The sequence below is a fragment of the Anomaloglossus baeobatrachus genome, unplaced genomic scaffold (genome assembly GCF_048569485.1).
Source record: "Anomaloglossus baeobatrachus isolate aAnoBae1 unplaced genomic scaffold, aAnoBae1.hap1 Scaffold_360, whole genome shotgun sequence".
Classification (NCBI taxonomy): Eukaryota; Metazoa; Chordata; class Amphibia; order Anura; family Aromobatidae; genus Anomaloglossus; species Anomaloglossus baeobatrachus.
This window is the reverse complement of record NW_027442955.1, coordinates 25,296-47,838: the sequence shown is the minus strand read 5'-3', so window position 1 is coordinate 47,838 and position 22,543 is coordinate 25,296. Positions and strand designations below refer to the sequence as shown.

At 41.7% G+C, this 22,543-nt stretch overlaps 1 protein-coding gene across 1 annotated transcript in view; it reads left to right on the top strand.

Annotated features, from left to right (window-relative positions):
- Positions 1-241: 241 nt before the first annotated feature.
- LOC142273205 (chloride channel protein ClC-Kb-like) overlaps positions 242-22,543 on the top strand; it is a gene marked incomplete at its 3' end in the record, with an annotated part of 44,952 nt that continues 22,650 nt past the window's right edge. Inside the window, exon 1 of the mRNA XM_075332523.1 lies at positions 242-340. Within this exon, the coding sequence (XP_075188638.1) occupies positions 289-340 (52 nt within the window). The remainder of the gene's footprint in view (positions 341-22,543) is intronic.

The following is a 22,543-nucleotide window of genomic DNA, read 5'->3' as shown; positions in this document are numbered from 1 at the left end:
CCAGCCACCCTCCTGCCTCCCTCCAGCCTCCCTCATGCTGCCCTCCAGCCTCCCTCATGCTGCCCTCTTGCCGTTCTCGGTCTCCGGTGAATGTCTCTGTGAGCCGCACATCAGGATTCCGTTCTACCATTAGTGTGCAGACACTTTATATTGTTATAATAGATCAGTGACCATTATACTGCGTCAGCTCATCCTGGCTTTTGTGTTGTAGCTGTGGGCGAGGTGCTGCGGAGGGCGCTGCAACGATTTGGAGAAGATTGGATTTTCCTGTTCTTGCTGGGAATCAGTATGGCCACCATCAGCTTTGGACTGGACGTGACTATTGCCAAACTACAGCGGGGTGGGTAACACTGCACCCGGGGTCCACAGCCACCAAACCACAGCGACCCGCCTGCCGGACCACTACTGACGAGGACCCCCCCACCCTAGTCACACCAGACCCCCCACCCTAGTCACACCAGACCCCCCACCCTAGTCACACCAGACCCCCCACCCTAGTCACACCAGACCCCCCACCCTAGTCACACCAGACCCCCCACCCTAGTCACACCAGACCCCCCACCCTAGTCACACCAGACCCCCCACCCTAGTCACACCAGACCCCCCACCCTAGTCACACCAGACCCCCCACCCTAGTCACACCAGACCCTCTGCAGTCCTGTGCTTCGTGCCCTCTATGTCTGGAACCTTGCAGGGTCCATATCCGATAAATGCCCTTCATGCCCCAGAGACCCCCATAACAATGACACAGGCTGAGGCAGGTGGTCCATGCTGGTCCGGTGGAGCTGTGGTCTCTGTCCATGCATTAATGTGTGCTGATTGGCTGGGGCGTCCCTGTCCCCCCATCCACAAGAGCACAGGAAGATCGAGCCCCGCTTCTGGATATTTCAACTTGTGCCCTCTCTTTCTTAAGCTCGGAGACGAGGCACCAAGAGAAGGGCTGCGGCCGCTCGTCTCCGCCATGAGGTGGGGTATGTCCGGCATTGTGGGGTGCCGCTATGGACCTTCCAGCAGATATTGATATATTGGTCATGTGACTGTAATGTGGCTGATATTACACCCACTATGGACCTTCCAGCAGATAATGATATATCGGTCATGTGACTGTAATGTGGCTGATATTGCACCCACTATGGACCTTCCAGCAGATATTGATATATAGGTCATGTGACTGTAATGTGGCTGATATTGCACCCACTATGGACCTTCCAGCAGATATTGATATATCGGTCATGTGACTGTAATGTGGCTGATATTGCACCCACTATGGACCTTCCAGCAGATATTGATATATCGGTCATGTGACTGTAATGTGGCTGATATTGCACCCACTATGGACCTTCCAGCAGATATTGATATATTGGTCATGTGACTGTAATGTGGCTGATATTACACCCACTATGGACCTTCCAGCAGATAGTGATATATCGGTCATGTGACTGTAATGTGGCTGATATTACACCCACTATGGACCTTCCAGCAGATATTGATATATCGGTCATGTGACTGTAATGTGACTGATATTACACCCACTATGGACCTTCCAGCAGATATTGATATATTGGTCATGTGACTGTAATGTGGCTGATATTGCACCCACTATGGACCTTCCAGCAGATAATGATATATTGGTCATGTGACTGTAATGTGACTGATATTACACCCACTATGGACCTTCCAGCAGATATTGATATATAGGTCATGTGACTGTAATGTGGCTGATATTGCACCCACTATGGACCTTCCAGCAGATATTGATATATTGGTCATGTGACTGTAATGTGGCTGATATTGCACCCACTATGGACCTTCCAGCAGATATTGATATATTGGTCATGTGACTGTAATGTGGCTGATATTACACCCACTATGGACCTTCCAGCAGATATTGATATATTGGTCATGTGACTGTAATGTGGCTGATATTACACCCACTATGGACCTTCCAGCAGATATTGATATATCGGTCATGTGACTGTAATGTGGCTGATATTACACCCACTATGGACCTTCCAGCAGATATTGATATATCGGTCATGTGACTGTAATGTGGCTGATATTGCACCCACTATGGACCTTCCAGCAGATAATGATATATCGGTCATGTGACTGTAATGTGGCTGATATTACACCCACTATGGACCTTCCAGCAGATATTGATATATCGGTCATGTGACTGTAATGTGGCTGATATTGCACCCATTATGGACCTTCCAGCAGATATTGATATATTGGTCATGTGACTGTAATGTGGCTGACATTGCACCCACTATGGACCTTCCAGCAGATATTGATATATCGGTCATGTGACTGTAATGTGGCTGATATTGCACCCACTATGGACCTTCCAGCAGATATTGATATATCGGTCATGTGACTGTAATGTGGCTGATATTACACCCACTATGGACCTTCCAGCAGATATTGATATATTGGTCATGTGACTGTAATGTGACTGATATTACACCCACTATGGACCTTCCAGCAGATATTGATATATCGGTCATGTGACTGTAATGTGGCTGATATTGCACCCACTATGGACCTTCCAGCAGATAATGATATATTGGTCATGTGACTGTAATGTGGCTGATATTACACCCACTATGGACCTTCCAGCAGATATTGATATATAGGTCATGTGACTGTAATGTGGCTGATATTGCACCCACTATGGACCTTCCAGCAGATATTGATATATAGGTCATGTGACTGTAATGTGGCTGATATTACACCCACTATGGACCTTCCAGCAGATATTGATATATTGGTCATGTGACTGTAATGTGACTGATATTACACCCACTATGGACCTTCCAGCAGATATTGATATATAGGTCATGTGACTGTAATGTGACTGATATTACACCCACTATGGACCTTCCAGCAGATATTGATATATTGGTCATGTGACTGTAATGTGACTGATATTACACCCACTATGGACCTTCCAGCAGATATTGATATATAGGTCATGTGACTGTAATGTGGCTGATATTACACCCACTATGGACCTTCCAGCAGATATTGATATATTGGTCATGTGACTGTAATGTGACTGATATTACACCCACTATGGACCTTCCAGCAGATATTGATATATAGGTCATGTGACTGTAATGTGACTGATATTACACCCACTATGGACCTTCCAGCAGATATTGATATATCGGTCATGTGACTGTAATGTGGCTGATATTACACCCACTATGGACCTTCCAGCAGATAATGATATATTGGTCATGTGACTGTAATGTGACTGATATTACACCCACTATGGACCTTCCAGCAGATATTGATATATAGGTCATGTGACTGTAATGTGGCTGATATTACACCCACTATGGACCTTCCAGCAGATATTGATATATCGGTCATGTGACTGTAATGTGACTGATATTACAGCCACTATGGACCTTCCAGCAGATATTGATATATAGGTCATGTGACTGTAATGTGACTGATATTACACCCACTATGGACCTTCCAGCAGATATTGATATATTGGTCATGTGACTGTAATGTGGCTGATATTACACCCACTATGGACCTTCCAGCAGATAATGATATATAGGTCATGTGACTGTAATGTGGCTGATATTACACCCACTATGGACCTTCCACCAGATATTGATATATCGGTCATGTGACTGTAATGTGGCTGATATTACACCCACTATGGACCTTCCAGCAGATATTGATATATAGGTCATGTGACTGTAATGTGGCTGATATTACACCCACTATGGACCTTCCAGCAGATATTGATATATAGGTCATGTGACTGTAATGTGGCTGATATTGCACCCACTATGGACCTTCCAGCAGATATTGATATATAGGTCATGTGACTGTAATGTGACTGATATTACACCCACTATGGACCTTCCAGCAGATATTGATATATAGGTCATGTGACTGTAATGTGGCTGATATTGCACCCACTATGGACCTTCCAGCAGATATTGATATATCGGTCATGTGACTGTAATGTGGCTGATATTGCACCCACTATGGACCCTCCAGCAGATAATGATATATAGGTCATGTGACTGTAATGTGGCTGATATTACACCCACTATGGACCTTCCAGCAGATATTGATATATTGGTCATGTGACTGTAATGTGGCTGATATTGCACCCACTATGGACCTTCCAGCAGATATTGATATATTGGTCATGTGACTGTAATGTGGCTGATATTACACCCACTATGGACCCTCCAGCAGATATTGATATATCGGTCATGTGACTGTAATGTGGCTGATATTACACCCACTATGGACCTTCCAGCAGATATTGATATATTGGTCATGTGACTGTAATGTGACTGATATTACACCCACTATGGACCTTCCAGCAGATATTGATATATAGGTCATGTGACTGTAATGTGACTGATATTACACCCACTATGGACCTTCCAGCAGATATTGATATATCGGTCATGTGACTGTAATGTGGCTGATATTACACCCACTATGGACCTTCCAGCAGATAATGATATATTGGTCATGTGACTGTAATGTGACTGATATTACACCCACTATGGACCTTCCAGCAGATATTGATATATAGGTCATGTGACTGTAATGTGACTGATATTACACCCACTATGGACCTTCCAGCAGATATTGATATATTGGTCATGTGACTGTAATGTGGCTGATATTACACCCACTATGGACCTTCCAGCAGATATTGATATATAGGTCATGTGACTGTAATGTGGCTGATATTACACCCACTATGGACCTTCCAGCAGATATTGATATATCGGTCATGTGACTGTAATGTGGCTGATATTACACCCACTATGGACCTTCCAGCAGATAATGATATATTGGTCATGTGACTGTAATGTGGCTGATATTACACCCACTATGGACCTTCCAGCAGATAATGATATATTGGTCATGTGACTGTAATGTGACTGATATTACACCCACTATGGACCTTCCAGCAGATAATGATATATCGGTCATGTGACTGTAATGTGACTGATATTACACCCACTATGGACCTTCCACCAGATATTAATATATAGGTCATGTGACTGTAATGTGGCTGATATTACACCCACTATGGACCTTCCAGCAGATAATGATATATAGGTCATGTGACTGTAATGTGACTGATATTACACCCACTATGGACCTTCCAGCAGATAATGATATATCGGTCATGTGACTGTAATGTGGCTGATATTGCACCCACTATGGACCTTCCACCAGATATTGATATATCGGTCATGTGACTGTAATGTGGCTGATATTACACCCACTATGGACCTTCCAGCAGATATTGATATATAGGTCATGTGACTGTAATGTGGCTGATATTGCACCCACTATGGACCTTCCAGCAGATAATGATATATCGGTCATGTGACTGTAATGTGGCTGATATTACACCCACTATGGACCTTCCAGCAGATATTGATATATTGGTCATGTGACTGTAATGTGGCTGATATTGCACCCACTATGGACCTTCCAGCAGATATTGATATATAGGTCATGTGACTGTAATGTGACTGATATTACACCCACTATGGACCTTCCAGCAGATATTGATATATAGGTCATGTGACTGTAATGTGACTGATATTACACCCACTATGGACCTTCCAGCAGATATTGATATATTGGTCATGTGACTGTAATGTGACTGATATTACACCCACTATGGACCTTCCAGCAGATATTGATATATAGGTCATGTGACTGTAATGTGGCTGATATTACACCCACTATGGACCTTCCAGCAGATATTGATATATAGGTCATGTGACTGTAATGTGACTGATATTACACCCACTATGGACCTTCCAGCAGATATTGATATATTGGTCATGTGACTGTAATGTGACTGATATTACACCCACTATGGACCTTCCAGCAGATATTGATATATAGGTCATGTGACTGTAATGTGACTGATATTACACCCACTATGGACCTTCCAGCAGATATTGATATATTGGTCATGTGACTGTAATGTGACTGATATTACACCCACTATGGACCTTCCAGCAGATATTGATATATAGGTCATGTGACTGTAATGTGGCTGATATTACACCCACTATGGACCTTCCAGCAGATATTGATATATAGGTCATATGACTGTAATGTGACTGATATTACACCCACTATGGACCTTCCAGCAGATAATGATATATTGGTCATGTGACTGTAATGTGGCTGATATTACACCCACTATGGACCTTCCAGCAGATAATGATATATTGGTCATGTGACTGTAATGTGGCTGATATTACACCCACTATGGACCTTCCAGCAGATATTGATATATTGGTCATGTGACTGTAATGTGGCTGATATTACACCCACTATGGACCTTCCAGCAGATAATGATATATTGGTCATGTGACTGTAATGTGACTGATATTACACCCACTATGGACCTTCCAGCAGATAATGATATATTGGTCATGTGACTGTAATGTGACTGATATTACACCCACTATGGACCTTCCAGCAGATATTGATATATAGGTCATGTGACTGTAATGTGACTGATATTACACCCACTATGGACCTTCCAGCAGATATTGATATATTGGTCATGTGACTGTAATGTGACTGATATTACACCCACTATGGACCTTCCAGCAGATATTGATATATAGGTCATGTGACTGTAATGTGACTGATATTACACCCACTATGGACCTTCCAGCAGATATTGATATATAGGTCATGTGACTGTAATGTGACTGATATTACACCCACTATGGACCTTCCAGCAGATAATGATATATTGGTCATGTGACTGTAATGTGGCTGATATTACACCCACTATGGACCTTCCAGCAGATATTGATATATAGGTCATGTGACTGTAATGTGGCTGATATTGCACCCACTATGGACCTTCCAGCAGATATTGATATATTGGTCATGTGACTGTAATGTGACTGATATTACACCCACTATGGACCTTCCAGCAGATATTGATATATAGGTCATGTGACTGTAATGTGACTGATATTGCACCCACTATGGACCTTCCAGCAGATATTGATATATAGGTCATGTGACTGTAATGTGACTGATATTACACCCACTATGGACCTTCCAGCAGATATTGATATATTGGTCATGTGACTGTAATGTGACTGATATTACACCCACTATGGACCTTCCAGCAGATATTGATATATAGGTCATGTGACTGTAATGTGGCTGATATTACACCCTCTATGGACCTTCCAGCAGATATTAATATATAGGTCATGTGACTGTAATGTGGCTGATATTACATTCACTATGGACCTTCCAGCAGATAATGATATATTGGTCATGTGACTGTAATGTGGCTGATATTACACCCACTATGGACCTTCCAGCAGATATTAATATATAGGTCATGTGACTGTAATGTGGCTGATATTACATTCACTATGGACCTTCCAGCAGATATTGATATATCGGTCATGTGACTGTAATGTGGCTGATATTACACCCACTATGGACCTTCCAGCAGATAATGATATATTGGTCATGTGACTGTAATGTGGCTGATATTGCACCCACTATGGACCTTCCAGCAGATAATGATATATAGGTCATGTGACTGTAATGTGGCTGATATTACACCCACTATGGACCTTCCAGCAGATAATGATATATTGGTCACGTGACTGTAATGTGGCTGATATTGCACCCACTATGGACCTTCCAGCAGATATTGATATATTGGTCATGTGACTGTAATGTGGCTGATATTGCACCCACTATGGACCTTCCAGCAGATATTGATATATCGGTCATGTGACTGTAATGTGGCTGATATTACACCCACTATGGACCTTCCAGCAGATAATGATATATCGGTCATGTGACTGTAATGTGGCTGATATTACACCCACTATGGACCTTCCAGCAGATATTGATATATAGGTCATGTGACAGTAATGTGACTGATATTACACCCACTATGGACCTTCCAGCAGATAATGATATATAGGTCATGTGACTGTAATGTGGCTGATATTACAGCCACTATGGACCTTCCAGCAGATAATGATATATTGGTCACGTGACTGTAATGTGGCTGATATTGCACCCACTATGGACCTTCCAGCAGATATTGATATATTGGTCATGTGACTGTAATGTGGCTGATATTGCACCCACTATGGACCTTCCAGCAGATAATGATATATAGGTCATGTGACTGTAATGTGGCTGATATTACACCCACTATGGACCTTCCAGCAGATAATGATATATTGGTCACGTGACTGTAATGTGGCTGATATTGCACCCACTATGGACCTTCTAGCAGATATTGATATATTGGTCATGTGACTGTAATGTGGCTGATATTGCACCCACTATGGACCTTCCAGCAGATATTGATATATCGGTCATGTGACTGTAATGTGACTGATATTACACCCACTATGGACCTTCCAGCAGATAATGATATATTGGTCATGTGACTGTAATGTGGCTGATATTACACCCACTATGGACCTTCCAGCAGATATTGATATATCGGTCATGTGACTGTAATGTGACTGATATTACACCCACTATGGACCTTCCAGCAGATATTGATATATTGGTCATGTGACTGTAATGTGGCTGATATTGCACCCACTATGGACCTTCCAGCAGATATTGATATATCGGTCATGTGACTGTAATGTGACTGATATTACACCCACTATGGACCTTCCAGCAGATAATGATATATAGGTCATGTGACTGTAATGTGGCTGATATTACACCCACTATGGACCTTCCAGCAGATATTGATATATAGGTCATGTGACTGTAATGTGACTGATATTACACCCACTATGGACCTTCCAGCAGATATTGATATATAGGTCATGTGACTGTAATGTGGCTGATATTACACCCACTATGGACCATCCAGCAGATAATGATATATAGGTCATGTGACTGTAATGTGGCTGATATTACACCCACTATGGACCTTCCAGCAGATATTGATATATAGGTCATGTGACTGTAATGTGACTGATATTACACCCACTATGGACCTTCCAGCAGATATTGATATATCGGTCATGTGACTGTAATGTGGCTGATATTACACCCACTATGGACCTTCCAGCAGATAATGATATATCGGTCATGTGACTGTAATGTGGCTGATATTGCACCCACTATGGACCTTCCAGCAGATATTGATATATTGGTCATGTGACTGTAATGTGGCTGATATTACACCCACTATGGACCTTCCAGCAGATATTGATATATAGGTCATGTGACTGTAATGTGGCTGATATTGCATCCACTATGGACCTTCCAGCAGATATTGATATATCGGTCATGTGACTGTAATGTGGCTGATATTACACCCTCTATGGACCTTCCAGCAGATATTGATATATAGGTCATGTGACTGTAATGTGGCTGATATTACACCCACTATGGACCTTCCAGCAGATAATGATATATTGGTCATGTGACTGTAATGTGGCTGATATTGCATCCACTATGGACCTTCCAGCAGATATTGATATATAGGTCATGTGACTGTAATGTGGCTGATATTACACCCACTATGGACCTTCCAGCAGATAATGATATATAGGTCATGTGACTGTAATATGGCTGATATTACACCCACTATGGACCATCCAGCAGATAATGATATATAGGTCATGTGACTGTAATGTGGCTGATATTGCACCCACTATGGACCTTCCAGCAGATATTGATATATAGGTCATGTGACTGTAATGTGGCTGATATTACACCCACTATGGACCTTCCAGCAGATATTGATATATTGGTCATGTGACTGTAATGTGGCTGATATTACACCCACTATGGACCTTCCAGCAGATATTGATATATTGGTCATGTGACTGTAATGTGGCTGATATTGCATCCACTATGGACCTTCCAGCAGATATTGATATATTGGTCATGTGACTGTAATGTGGCTGATATTACACCCACTATGGACCTTCCAGCAGATATTGATATATAGGTCATGTGACTGTAATGTGGCTGATATTGCACCCACTATGGACCTTCCAGCAGATATTGATATATAGGTCATGTGACTGTAATGTGGCTGATATTACACCCACTATGGACCTTCCAGCAGATAATGATATATTGGTCATGTGACTGTAATGTGGCTGATATTACACCCACTATGGACCTTCCAGCAGATATTGATATATCGGTCATGTGACTGTAATGTGGCTGATATTGCACCCACTATGGACCTTCCAGCAGATAATGATATATAGGTCATGTGACTGTAATGTGGCTGATATTGCACCCACTATGGACCTTCCAGCAGATAATGATATATCGGTCATGTGACTGTAATGTGGCTGATATTACACCCACTATGGACCTTCCAGCAGATAATGATATATTGGTCATGTGACTGTAATGTGGCTGATATTACATCCACTATGGACCTTCCAGCAGATATTGATATATCGGTCATGTGACTGTAATGTGGCTGATATTACACCCACTATGGACCTTCCAGCAGATAATGATATATTGGTCATGTGACTGTAATGTGGCTGATATTACACCCACTATGGACCTTCCAGCAGATATTGATATATAGGTCATGTGACTGTAATGTGGCTGATATTGCACCCACTATGGACCTTCCAGCAGATAATGATATATAGGTCATGTGACTGTAATGTGGCTGATATTGCACCCACTATGGACCTTCCAGCAGATATTGATATATAGGTCATGTGACTGTAATGTGGCTGATATTGCACCCACTATGGACCTTCCAGCAGATAATGATATATAGGTCATGTGACTGTAATGTGGCTGATATTGCACCCACTATGGACCTTCCAGCAGATAATGATATATCGGTCATGTGACTGTAATGTGGCTGATATTACACCCACTATGGACCTTCCAGCAGATAATGATATATTGGTCATGTGACTGTAATGTGGCTGATATTACATCCACTATGGACCTTCCAGCAGATATTGATATATCGGTCATGTGACTGTAATGTGGCTGATATTACACCCACTATGGACCTTCCAGCAGATAATGATATATCGGTCATGTGACTGTAATGTGGCTGATATTACACCCACTATGGACCTTCCAGCAGATATTGATATATCGGTCATGTGACTGTAATGTGGCTGATATTACACCCACTATGGACCTTCCAGCAGATATTGATATATTGGTCATGTGACTGTAATGTGGCTGATATTACACCCACTATGGACCTTCCAGCAGATATTGATATATAGGTCATGTGACTGTAATGTGGCTGATATTGCACCCACTATGGACCTTCCAGCAGATATTGATATATCGGTCATGTGACTGTAATGTGGCTGATATTACACCCACTATGGACCTTCCAGCAGATATTGATATATTGGTCATGTGACTGTAATGTGGCTGATATTGCACCCACTATGGACCTTCCAGCAGATATTGATATATCGGTCATGTGACTGTAATGTGGCTGATATTACACCCACTATGGACCTTCCAGCAGATATTGATATATTGGTCATGTGACTGTAATGTGGCTGATATTGCACCCACTATGGACCTTCCAGCAGATAATGATATATCGGTCATGTGACTGTAATGTGGCTGATATTGCACCCACTATGGACCTTCCAGCAGATATTGATATATTGGTCATGTGACTGTAATGTGGCTGATATTACACCCACTATGGACCTTCCAGCAGATATTGATATATTGGTCATGTGACTGTAATGTGGCTGATATTACACCCACTATGGACCTTCCAGCAGATAGTGATATATCGGTCATGTGACTGTAATGTGGCTGATATTGCACCCACTATGGACCTTCCAGCAGATATTGATATATTGGTCATGTGACTGTAATGTGGCTGATATTGCACCCACTATGGACCTTCCAGCAGATATTGATATATAGGTCATGTGACTGTAATGTGGCTGATATTGCACCCACTATGGACCTTCCAGCAGATATTGATATATTGGTCATGTGACTGTAATGTGGCTGATATTGCACCCACTATGGACCTTCCAGCAGATATTGATATATCGGTCATGTGACTGTAATGTGGCTGATATTACACCCACTATGGACCTTCCACCAGATATTGATATATAGGTCATGTGACTGTAATGTGGCTGATATTGCATCCACTATGGACCTTCCAGCAGATATTGATATATCGGTCATGTGACTGTAATGTGGCTGATATTACACCCACTATGGACCTTCCAGCAGATATTGATATATCGGTCATGTGATTGTAATGTGGCTGATATTACACCCACTATGGACCTTCCAGCAGATATTGATATATCGGTCATGTGACTGTAATGTGGCTGATATTACACCCACTATGGACCTTCCAGCAGATAATGATATATCGGTCATGTGATTGTAATGTGGCTGATATTGCACCCACTATGGACCTTCCAGCAGATATTGATATATTGGTCATGTGACTGTAATGTGGCTGATATTACACCCACTATGGACCTTCCAGCAGATATTAATATATAGGTCATGTGACTGTAATGTGGCTGATATTACACCCACTATGGACCTTCCAGCAGATAATGATATATAGGTCATGTGACTGTAATGTGGCTGATATTGCACCCACTATGGACCTTCCACCAGATATTGATATATAGGTCATGTGACTGTAATGTGGCTGATATTGCACCCACTATGGACCTTCCAGCAGATAATGATATATAGGTCATGTGACTGTAATGTGGCTGATATTACACCCACTATGGACCTTCCAGCAGATATTGATATATTGGTCATGTGACTGTAATGTGGCTGATATTGCACCCACTATGGACCTTCCAGCAGATATTGATATATCGGTCATGTGACTGTAATGTGGCTGATATTGCACCCACTATGGACCTTCCAGCAGATAATGATATATTGGTCATGTGACTGTAATGTGGCTGATATTACACCCACTATGGACCTTCCAGCAGATATTGATATATAGGTCATGTGACTGTAATGTGGCTGATATTACACCCACTATGGACCTTCCAGCAGATAATGATATATCGGTCATGTGACTGTAATGTGGCTGATATTGCACCCACTATGGACCTTCCAGCAGATAATGATATATCGGTCATGTGACTGTAATGTGGCTGATATTACACCCACTATGGACCTTCCAGCAGATATTGATATATAGGTCATGTGACTGTAATGTGGCTGATATTGCACCCACTATGGACCTTCCAGCAGATATTGATATATAGGTCATGTGACTGTAATGTGGCTGATATTACACCCACTATGGACCTTCCAGCAGATATTGATATATCGGTCATGTGACTGTAATGTGGCTGATATTACACCCACTATGGACCTTCCAGCAGATAATGATATATTGGTCATGTGACTGTAATGTGGCTGATATTACACCCACTATGGACCTTCCAGCAGATATTGATATTTAGGTCATGTGACTGTAATGTGGCTGATATTGCACCCACTATGGACCTTCCAGCAGATAATGATATATAGGTCATGTGACTGCAATGTGGCTGATATTGCACCCACTATGGACCTTCCAGCAGATAATGATATATAGGTCATGTGACTGTAATGTGGCTGATATTGCACCCACTATGGACCTTCCAGCAGATATTGATATATCGGTCATGTGACTGTAATGTGGCTGATATTGCACCCACTATGGACCTTCCAGCAGATATTGATATATCGGTCATGTGACTGTAATGTGGCTGATATTACACCCACTATGGACCTTCCAGCAGATATTGATATATAGGTCATGTGACTGTAATGTGGCTGATATTACACCCACTATGGACCTTCCAGCAGATATTGATATATCGGTCATGTGACTGTAATGTGGCTGATATTACACCCACTATGGACCTTCCAGCAGATATTGATATATAGGTCATGTGACTGTAATGTGGCTGATATTGCACCCACTATGGACCTTCCAGCAGATAATGATATATAGGTCATGTGACTGCAATGTGGCTGATATTGCACCCACTATGGACCTTCCAGCAGATAATGATATATAGGTCATGTGACTGTAATGTGGCTGATATTGCACCCACTATGGACCTTCCAGCAGATATTGATATATCGGTCATGTGATTGTAATGTGGCTGATATTACACCCACTATGGACCTTCCAGCAGATATTGATATATTGGTCATGTGACTGTAATGTGGCTGATATTACACCCACTATGGACCTTCCAGCAGATATTGATATATAGGTCATGTGACTGTAATGTGGCTGATATTGCACCCACTATGGACCTTCCAGCAGATAATGATATATAGGTCATGTGACTGCAATGTGGCTGATATTGCACCCACTATGGACCTTCCAGCAGATAATGATATATAGGTCATGTGACTGTAATGTGGCTGATATTGCACCCACTATGGACCTTCCAGCAGATATTGATATATCGGTCATGTGATTGTAATGTGGCTGATATTACACCCACTATGGACCTTCCAGCAGATATTGATATATTGGTCATGTGACTGTAATGTGGCTGATATTACACCCACTATGGACCTTCCAGCAGATATTGATATATAGGTCATGTGACTGTAATGTGGCTGATATTGCACCCACTATGGACCTTCCAGCAGATAATGATATATCGGTCATGTGATTGTAATGTGGCTGATATTACACCCACTATGGACCTTCCAGCAGATATTGATATATAGGTCATGTGACTGTAATGTGGCTGATATTACACCCACTATGGACCTTCCAGCAGATATTGATATATCGGTCATGTGACTGTAATGTGACTGATATTACACCCACTATGGACCTTCCAGCAGATATTGATATATTGGTCATGTGACTGTAATGTGGCTGATATTACACCCACTATGGACCTTCCAGCAGATATTGATATATCGGTCATGTGACTGTAATGTGGCTGATATTGCACCCACTATGGACCTTCCAGCAGATATTGATATATCGGTCATGTGACTGTAATGTGGCTGATATTGCACCCACTATGGACCTTCCAGCAGATATTGATATATTGGTCATGTGACTGTAATGTGACTGATATTGCACCCACTATGGACCTTCCAGCAGATATTGATATATTGGTCATGTGACTGTAATGTGGCTGATATTACACCCACTATGGACCTTCCAGCAGATATTGATATATAGGTCATGTGACTGTAATGTGGCTGATATTACACCCACTATGGACCTTCCAGCAGATATTGATATATCGGTCATGTGACTGTAATGTGACTGATATTACACCCACTATGGACCTTCCAGCAGATATTGATATATTGGTCATGTGACTGTAATGTGGCTGATATTACACCCACTATGGACCTTCCAGCAGATATTGATATATTGGTCATGTGACTGTAATGTGGCTGATATTACACCCACTATGGACCTTCCAGCAGATATTGATATATCGGTCATGTGACTGTAATGTGGCTGATATTGCACCCACTATGGACCTTCCAGCAGATATTGATATATCGGTCATGTGATTGTAATGTGGCTGATATTACACCCACTATGGACCTTCCAGCAGATATTGATATATTGGTCATGTGACTGTAATGTGGCTGATATTGCACCCACTATGGACCTTCCAGCAGATATTGATATATTGGTCATGTGACTGTAATGTGACTGATATTGCACCCACTATGGACCTTCCAGCAGATATTGATATATTGGTCATGTGACTGTAATGTGACTGATATTGCACCCACTATGGACCTTCCAGCAGATATTGATATATCGGTCATGTGACTGTAATGTGGCTGATATTGCACCCACTATGGACCTTCCAGCAGATATTGATATATCGGTCATGTGACTGTAATGTGGCTGATATTGCACCCACTATGGACCTTCCAGCAGATATTGATATATTGGTCATGTGACTGTAATGTGACTGATATTACACCCACTATGGACCTTCCAGCAGATATTGATATATCGGTCATGTGACTGTAATGTGGCTGATATTACACCCACTATGGACCTTCCAGCAGATATTGATATATTGGTCATGTGACTGTAATGTGGCTGATATTACACCCACTATGGACCTTCCAGCAGATAATGATATATTGGTCATGTGACTGTAATGTGGCTGATATTACACCCACTATGGACCTTCCAGCAGATATTGATATATTGGTCATGTGACTGTAATGTGGCTGATATTGCACCCACTATGGACCTTCCAGCAGATATTGATATATTGGTCATGTGACTGTAATGTGGCTGATATTACACCCACTATGGACCTTCCACCAGATATTGATATATCGGTCATGTGACTGTAATGTGGCTGATATTACACCCACTATGGACCTTCCAGCAGATAATGATATATAGGTCATGTGACTGTAATGTGGCTGATATTACACCCACTATGGACCTTCCAGCAGATAATGATATATAGGTCATGTGACTGTAATGTGGCTGATATTGCACCCACTATGGACCTTCCAGCAGATATTGATATATTGGTCATGTGACTGTAATGTGACTGATATTACACCCACTATGGACCTTCCAGCAGATATTGATATATTGGTCATGTGACTGTAATGTGGCTGATATTGCACCCACTATGGACCTTCCAGCAGATATTGATATATCGGTCATGTGACTGTAATGTGACTGATATTACACCCACTATGGACCTTCCAGCAGATATTGATATATCGGTCATGTGACTGTAATGTGGCTGATATTACACCCACTATGGACCTTCCAGCAGATATTGATATATTGGTCATGTGACTGTAATGTGGCTGATATTACACCCACTATGGACCTTCCAGCAGATATTGATATATTGGTCATGTGACTGTAATGTGGCTGATATTACACCCACTATGGACCTTCCAGCAGATAATGATATATTGGTCATGTGACTGTAATGTGGCTGATATTGCACCCACTATGGACCTTCCAGCAGATATTGATATATAGGTCATGTGACTGTAATGTGGCTGATATTACACCCACTATGGACCTTCCAGCAGATATTGATATATTGGTCATGTGACTGTAATGTGGCTGATATTGCACCCACTATGGACCTTCCAGCAGATATTGATATATTGGTCATGTGACTGTAATGTGGCTGATATTGCACCCACTATGGACCTTCCAGCAGATATTGATATATTGGTCATGTGACTGTAATGTGGCTGATATTGCACCCACTATGGACCTTCCAGCAGATATTGATATATTGGTCATGTGACTGTAATGTGGCTGATATTGCACCCACTATGGACCTTCCAGCAGATATTGATATATCGGTCATGTGACTGTAATGTGGCTGATATTACACCCACTATGGACCTTCCAGCAGATATTGATATATCGGTCATGTGACTGTAATGTGACTGATATTACACCCACTATGGACCTTCCAGCAGATATTGATATATCGGTCATGTGACTGTAATGTGGCTGATATTGCACCCACTATGGACCTTCCAGCAGATATTGATATATTGGTCATGTGACTGTAATGTGACTGATATTACACCCACTATGGACCTTCCAGCAGATATTGATATATCGGTCATGTGACTGTAATGTGACTGATATTACACCCACTATGGACCTTCCAGCAGATATTGATATATCGGTCATGTGACTGTAATGTGACTGATATTACACCCACTATGGACCTTCCAGCAGATATTGATATATCGGTCATGTGACTGTAATGTGGCTGATATTACACCCACTATGGACCTTCCAGCAGATATTGATATATCGGTCATGTGACTGTAATGTGGCTGATATTACACCCACTATGGACCTTCCAGCAGATAATGATATATTGGTCATGTGACTGTAATGTGGCTGATATTGCACCCACTATGGACCTTCCAGCAGATATTGATATATCGGTCATGTGACTGTAATGTGGCTGATATTACACCCACTATGGACCTTCCAGCAGATATTGATATATTGGTCATGTGACTGTAATGTGGCTGATATTGCACCCACTATGGACCTTCCAGCAGATATTGATATATTGGTCATGTGACTGTAATGTGGCTGATATTACACCCACTATGGACCTTCCAGCAGATATTGATATATTGGTCATGTGACTGTAATGTGGCTGATATTGCACCCACTATGGACCTTCCAGCAGATATTGATATATCGGTCATGTGACTGTAATGTGGCTGATATTGCACCCACTATGGACCTTCCAGCAGATAATGATATATTGGTCATGTGACTGTAATGTGGCTGATATTACACCCACTATGGACCCTCCAGCAGATATTGATATATCGGTCATGTGACTGTAATGTGGCTGATATTACACCCACTATGGACCTTCCAGCAGATATTGATATATCGGTCATGTGACTGTAATGTGGCTGATATTACACCCACTATGGACCTTCCAGCAGATAATGATATATCGGTCATGTGACTGTAATGTGACTGATATTACACCCACTATGGACCTTCCAGCAGATATTGATATATCGGTCATGTGACTGTAATGTGGCTGATATTGCACCCACTATGGACCTTCCAGCAGATATTGATATATCGGTCATGTGACTGTAATGTGGCTGATATTACACCCACTATGGACCTTCCAGCAGATATTGATATATAGGTCATGTGACTGTAATGTGGCTGATATTACACCCACTATGGACCTTCCAGCAGATAATGATATATTGGTCATGTGACTGTAATGTGGCTGATATTACACCCACTACGGACCCTCCAGCAGATATTGATATATAGGTCATGTGACTGTAATGTGGCTGATATTACACCCACTATGGACCTTCCAGCAGATATTGATATATCGGTCATGTGACTGTAATGTGGCTGATATTACACCCACTATGCACCTTCCAGCAGATATTGATATATCGGTCATGTGACTGTAATGTGGCTGATATTGCACCCACTATGCACCTTCCAGCAGATATTGATATATCGGTCATGTGACTGTAATGTGGCTGATATTGCACCCACTATGGACCTTCCAGCAGATAATGATATATCGGTCATGTGACTGTAATGTGGCTGATATTGCATCCACTATGGACCTTCCAGCAGATATTGATATATTGGTCATGTGACTGTAATGTGGCTGATATTACACCCACTATGGACCTTGCAGCAGATAATGATATATCGGTCATGTGACTGTAATGTGGCTGATATTGCACCCACTATGGACCTTCCAGCAGATATTGATATATCGGTCATGTGACTGTAATGTGGCTGATATTACACCCACTATGGACCTTCCAGCAGATATTGATATATAGGTCATGTGACTGTAATGTGGCTGATATTGCACCCACTATGGACCTTCCAGCAGATATTGATATATCGGTCATGTGACTGTAATGTGGCTGATATTGCACCCACTATGGACCTTCCAGCAGATATTGATATATTGGTCATGTGACTGTAATGTGGCTGATATTGCACCCACTATGGACCTTCCAGCAGATATTGATATATTGGTCATGTGACTGTAATGTGGCTGATATTACACCCACTATGGACCTTCCAGCAGATATTGATATATAGGTCATGTGACTGTAATGTGGCTGATATTACACCCACTATGGACCTTCCAGCAGATATTGATATATTGGTCATGTGACTGTAATGTGGCTGATATTGCACCCACTATGGACCTTCCAGCAGATATTGATATATAGGTCATGTGACTGTAATGTGGCTGATATTACACCCACTATGGACCTTCCAGCAGATATTGATATATTGGTCATGTGACTGTAATGTGGCTGATATTACACCCACTATGGACCTTCCAGCAGATATTGATATATAGGTCATGTGACTGTAATGTGACTGATATTACACCCACTATGGACCTTCCAGCAGATATTGATATATCGGTCATGTGACTGTAATGTGGCTGATATTGCACCCACTATGGACCTTCCAGCAGATATTGATATATCGGTCATGTGACTGTAATGTGGCTGATATTGCACCCACTATGGACCTTCCAGCAGATATTGATATATTGGTCATGTGACTGTAATGTGGCTGATATTGCACCCACTATGGACCTTCCAGCAGATATTGATATATCGGTCATGTGACTGTAATGTGGCTGATATTGCACCCACTATGGACCTTCCAGCAGATATTGATATATAGGTCATGTGACTGTAATGTGGCTGATATTACACCCACTATGGACCTTCCAGCAGATATTGATATATAGGTCATGTGACTGTAATGTGGCTGATATTACACCCACTATGGACCTTCCAGCAGATAATGATATATAGGTCATGTGACTGTAATGTGGCTGATATTACACCCACTATGGACCTTCCAGCAGATAATGATATATTGTCATGTGACTGTAATGTGGCTGATATTACACCCACTATGGACCTTCCAGCAGATAATGATATATTGTCATGTGACTGTAATGTGGCTGATATTACACCCACTATGGACCTTCCAGCAGATATTGATATATAGGTCATGTGACTGTAATGTGGCTGATATTACACCCACTATGGACCTTCCAGCAGATAATGATATATTGTCATGTGACTGTAATGTGGCTGATATTACACCCACTATGGACCTTCCAGCAGATATTGATATATAGGTCATGTGACTGTAATGTGGCTGATATTACATCCACTATGGACCTTCCAGCAAATATTGATATATTGGTCATGTGACTGTAATGTGGCTGATATTGCACCCACTATGGACCTTCCAGCAGATATTGATATATTGGTCATGTGACTGTAATGTGGCTGATATTACACCCTCTATGGACCTTCCAGCAGATAATGATATATCGGTCATGTGACTGTAATGTGGCTGATATTACACCCACTATGGACCTTCCAGCAGATATTGATATATAGGTCATGTGACTGTAATGTGGCTGATATTACACCCACTATGGACCTTCCAGCAGATAATGATATATAGGTCATGTGACTGTAATGTGGCTGATATTACATCCACTATGGACCTTCCAGCAGATATTGATATATTGGTCATGTGACTGTAATGTGGCTGATATTGCACCCACTATGGACCTTCCAGCAGATATTGATATATTGGTCATGTGACTGTAATGTGGCTGATATTACACCCTCTATGGACCTTCCAGCAGATAATGATATATCGGTCATGTGACTGTAATGTGGCTGATATTACACCCACTATGGACCTTCCAGCAGATAATGATATATCGGTCATGTGACTGTAATGTGGCTGATATTACACCCACTATGGACCTTCCAGCAGATAATGATATATAGGTCATGTGACTGCAATGTGGCTGATATTACACCCACTATGGACCTTCCAGCAGATAATGATATATTGGTCATGTGACTGTAATGTGGCTGATATTACACCCACTATGGACCTTCCAGCAGATAATGATATATAGGTCATGTGACTGTAATGTGGCTGATATTACACCCACTATGGACCTTCCACCAGATATTGATATATTGGTCATGTGACTGTAATGTGGCTGATATTACACCCACTATGGACCTTCCAGCAGATATTGATATATCGGTCATGTGACTGTAATGTGGCTGATATTACACCCACTATGGACCTTCCAGCAGATATTGATATATTGGTCATGTGACTGTAATGTGGCTGATATTACACCCACTATGGACCTTCCACCAGATATTGATATATAGGTCATGTGATTGTAATGTGGCTGATATTACACCCACTATGGACCTTCCAGCAGATATTGATATATCGGTCATGTGACTGTAATGTGGCTGATATTACACCCACTATGGACCTTCCAGCAGATATTGATATATTGGTCATGTGACTGTAATGTGGCTGATATTGCACCCACTATGGACCTTCCAGCAGATAATGATATATAGGTCATGTGACTGTAATGTGGCTGATATTACACCCACTATGGACCTTCCACCAGATATTGATATATAGGTCATGTGATTGTAATGTGGCTGATATTACACCCACTATGGACCTTCCAGCAGATATTGATATATAGGTCATGTGACTGTAATGTGGCTGATATTACACCCACTATGGACCTTCCAGCAGATATTGATATATAGGTCATGTGACTGTAATGTGGCTGATATTACACCCACTATGGACCTTCCAGCAGATATTGATATATCGGTCATGTGACTGTAATGTGGCTGATATTGCACCCACTATGGACCTTCCAGCAGATAATGATATATTGGTCATGTGACTGTAATGTGGCTGATATTACACCCACTATGGACCTTCCACCAGATATTGATATATTGGTCATGTGACTGTAATGTGGCTGATATTACACCCACTATGGACCTTCCAGCAGATAATGATATATAGGTCATGTGATTGTAATGTGGCTGATATTACACCCACTATGGACCTTCCAGCAGATATTGATATATCGGTCATGTGACT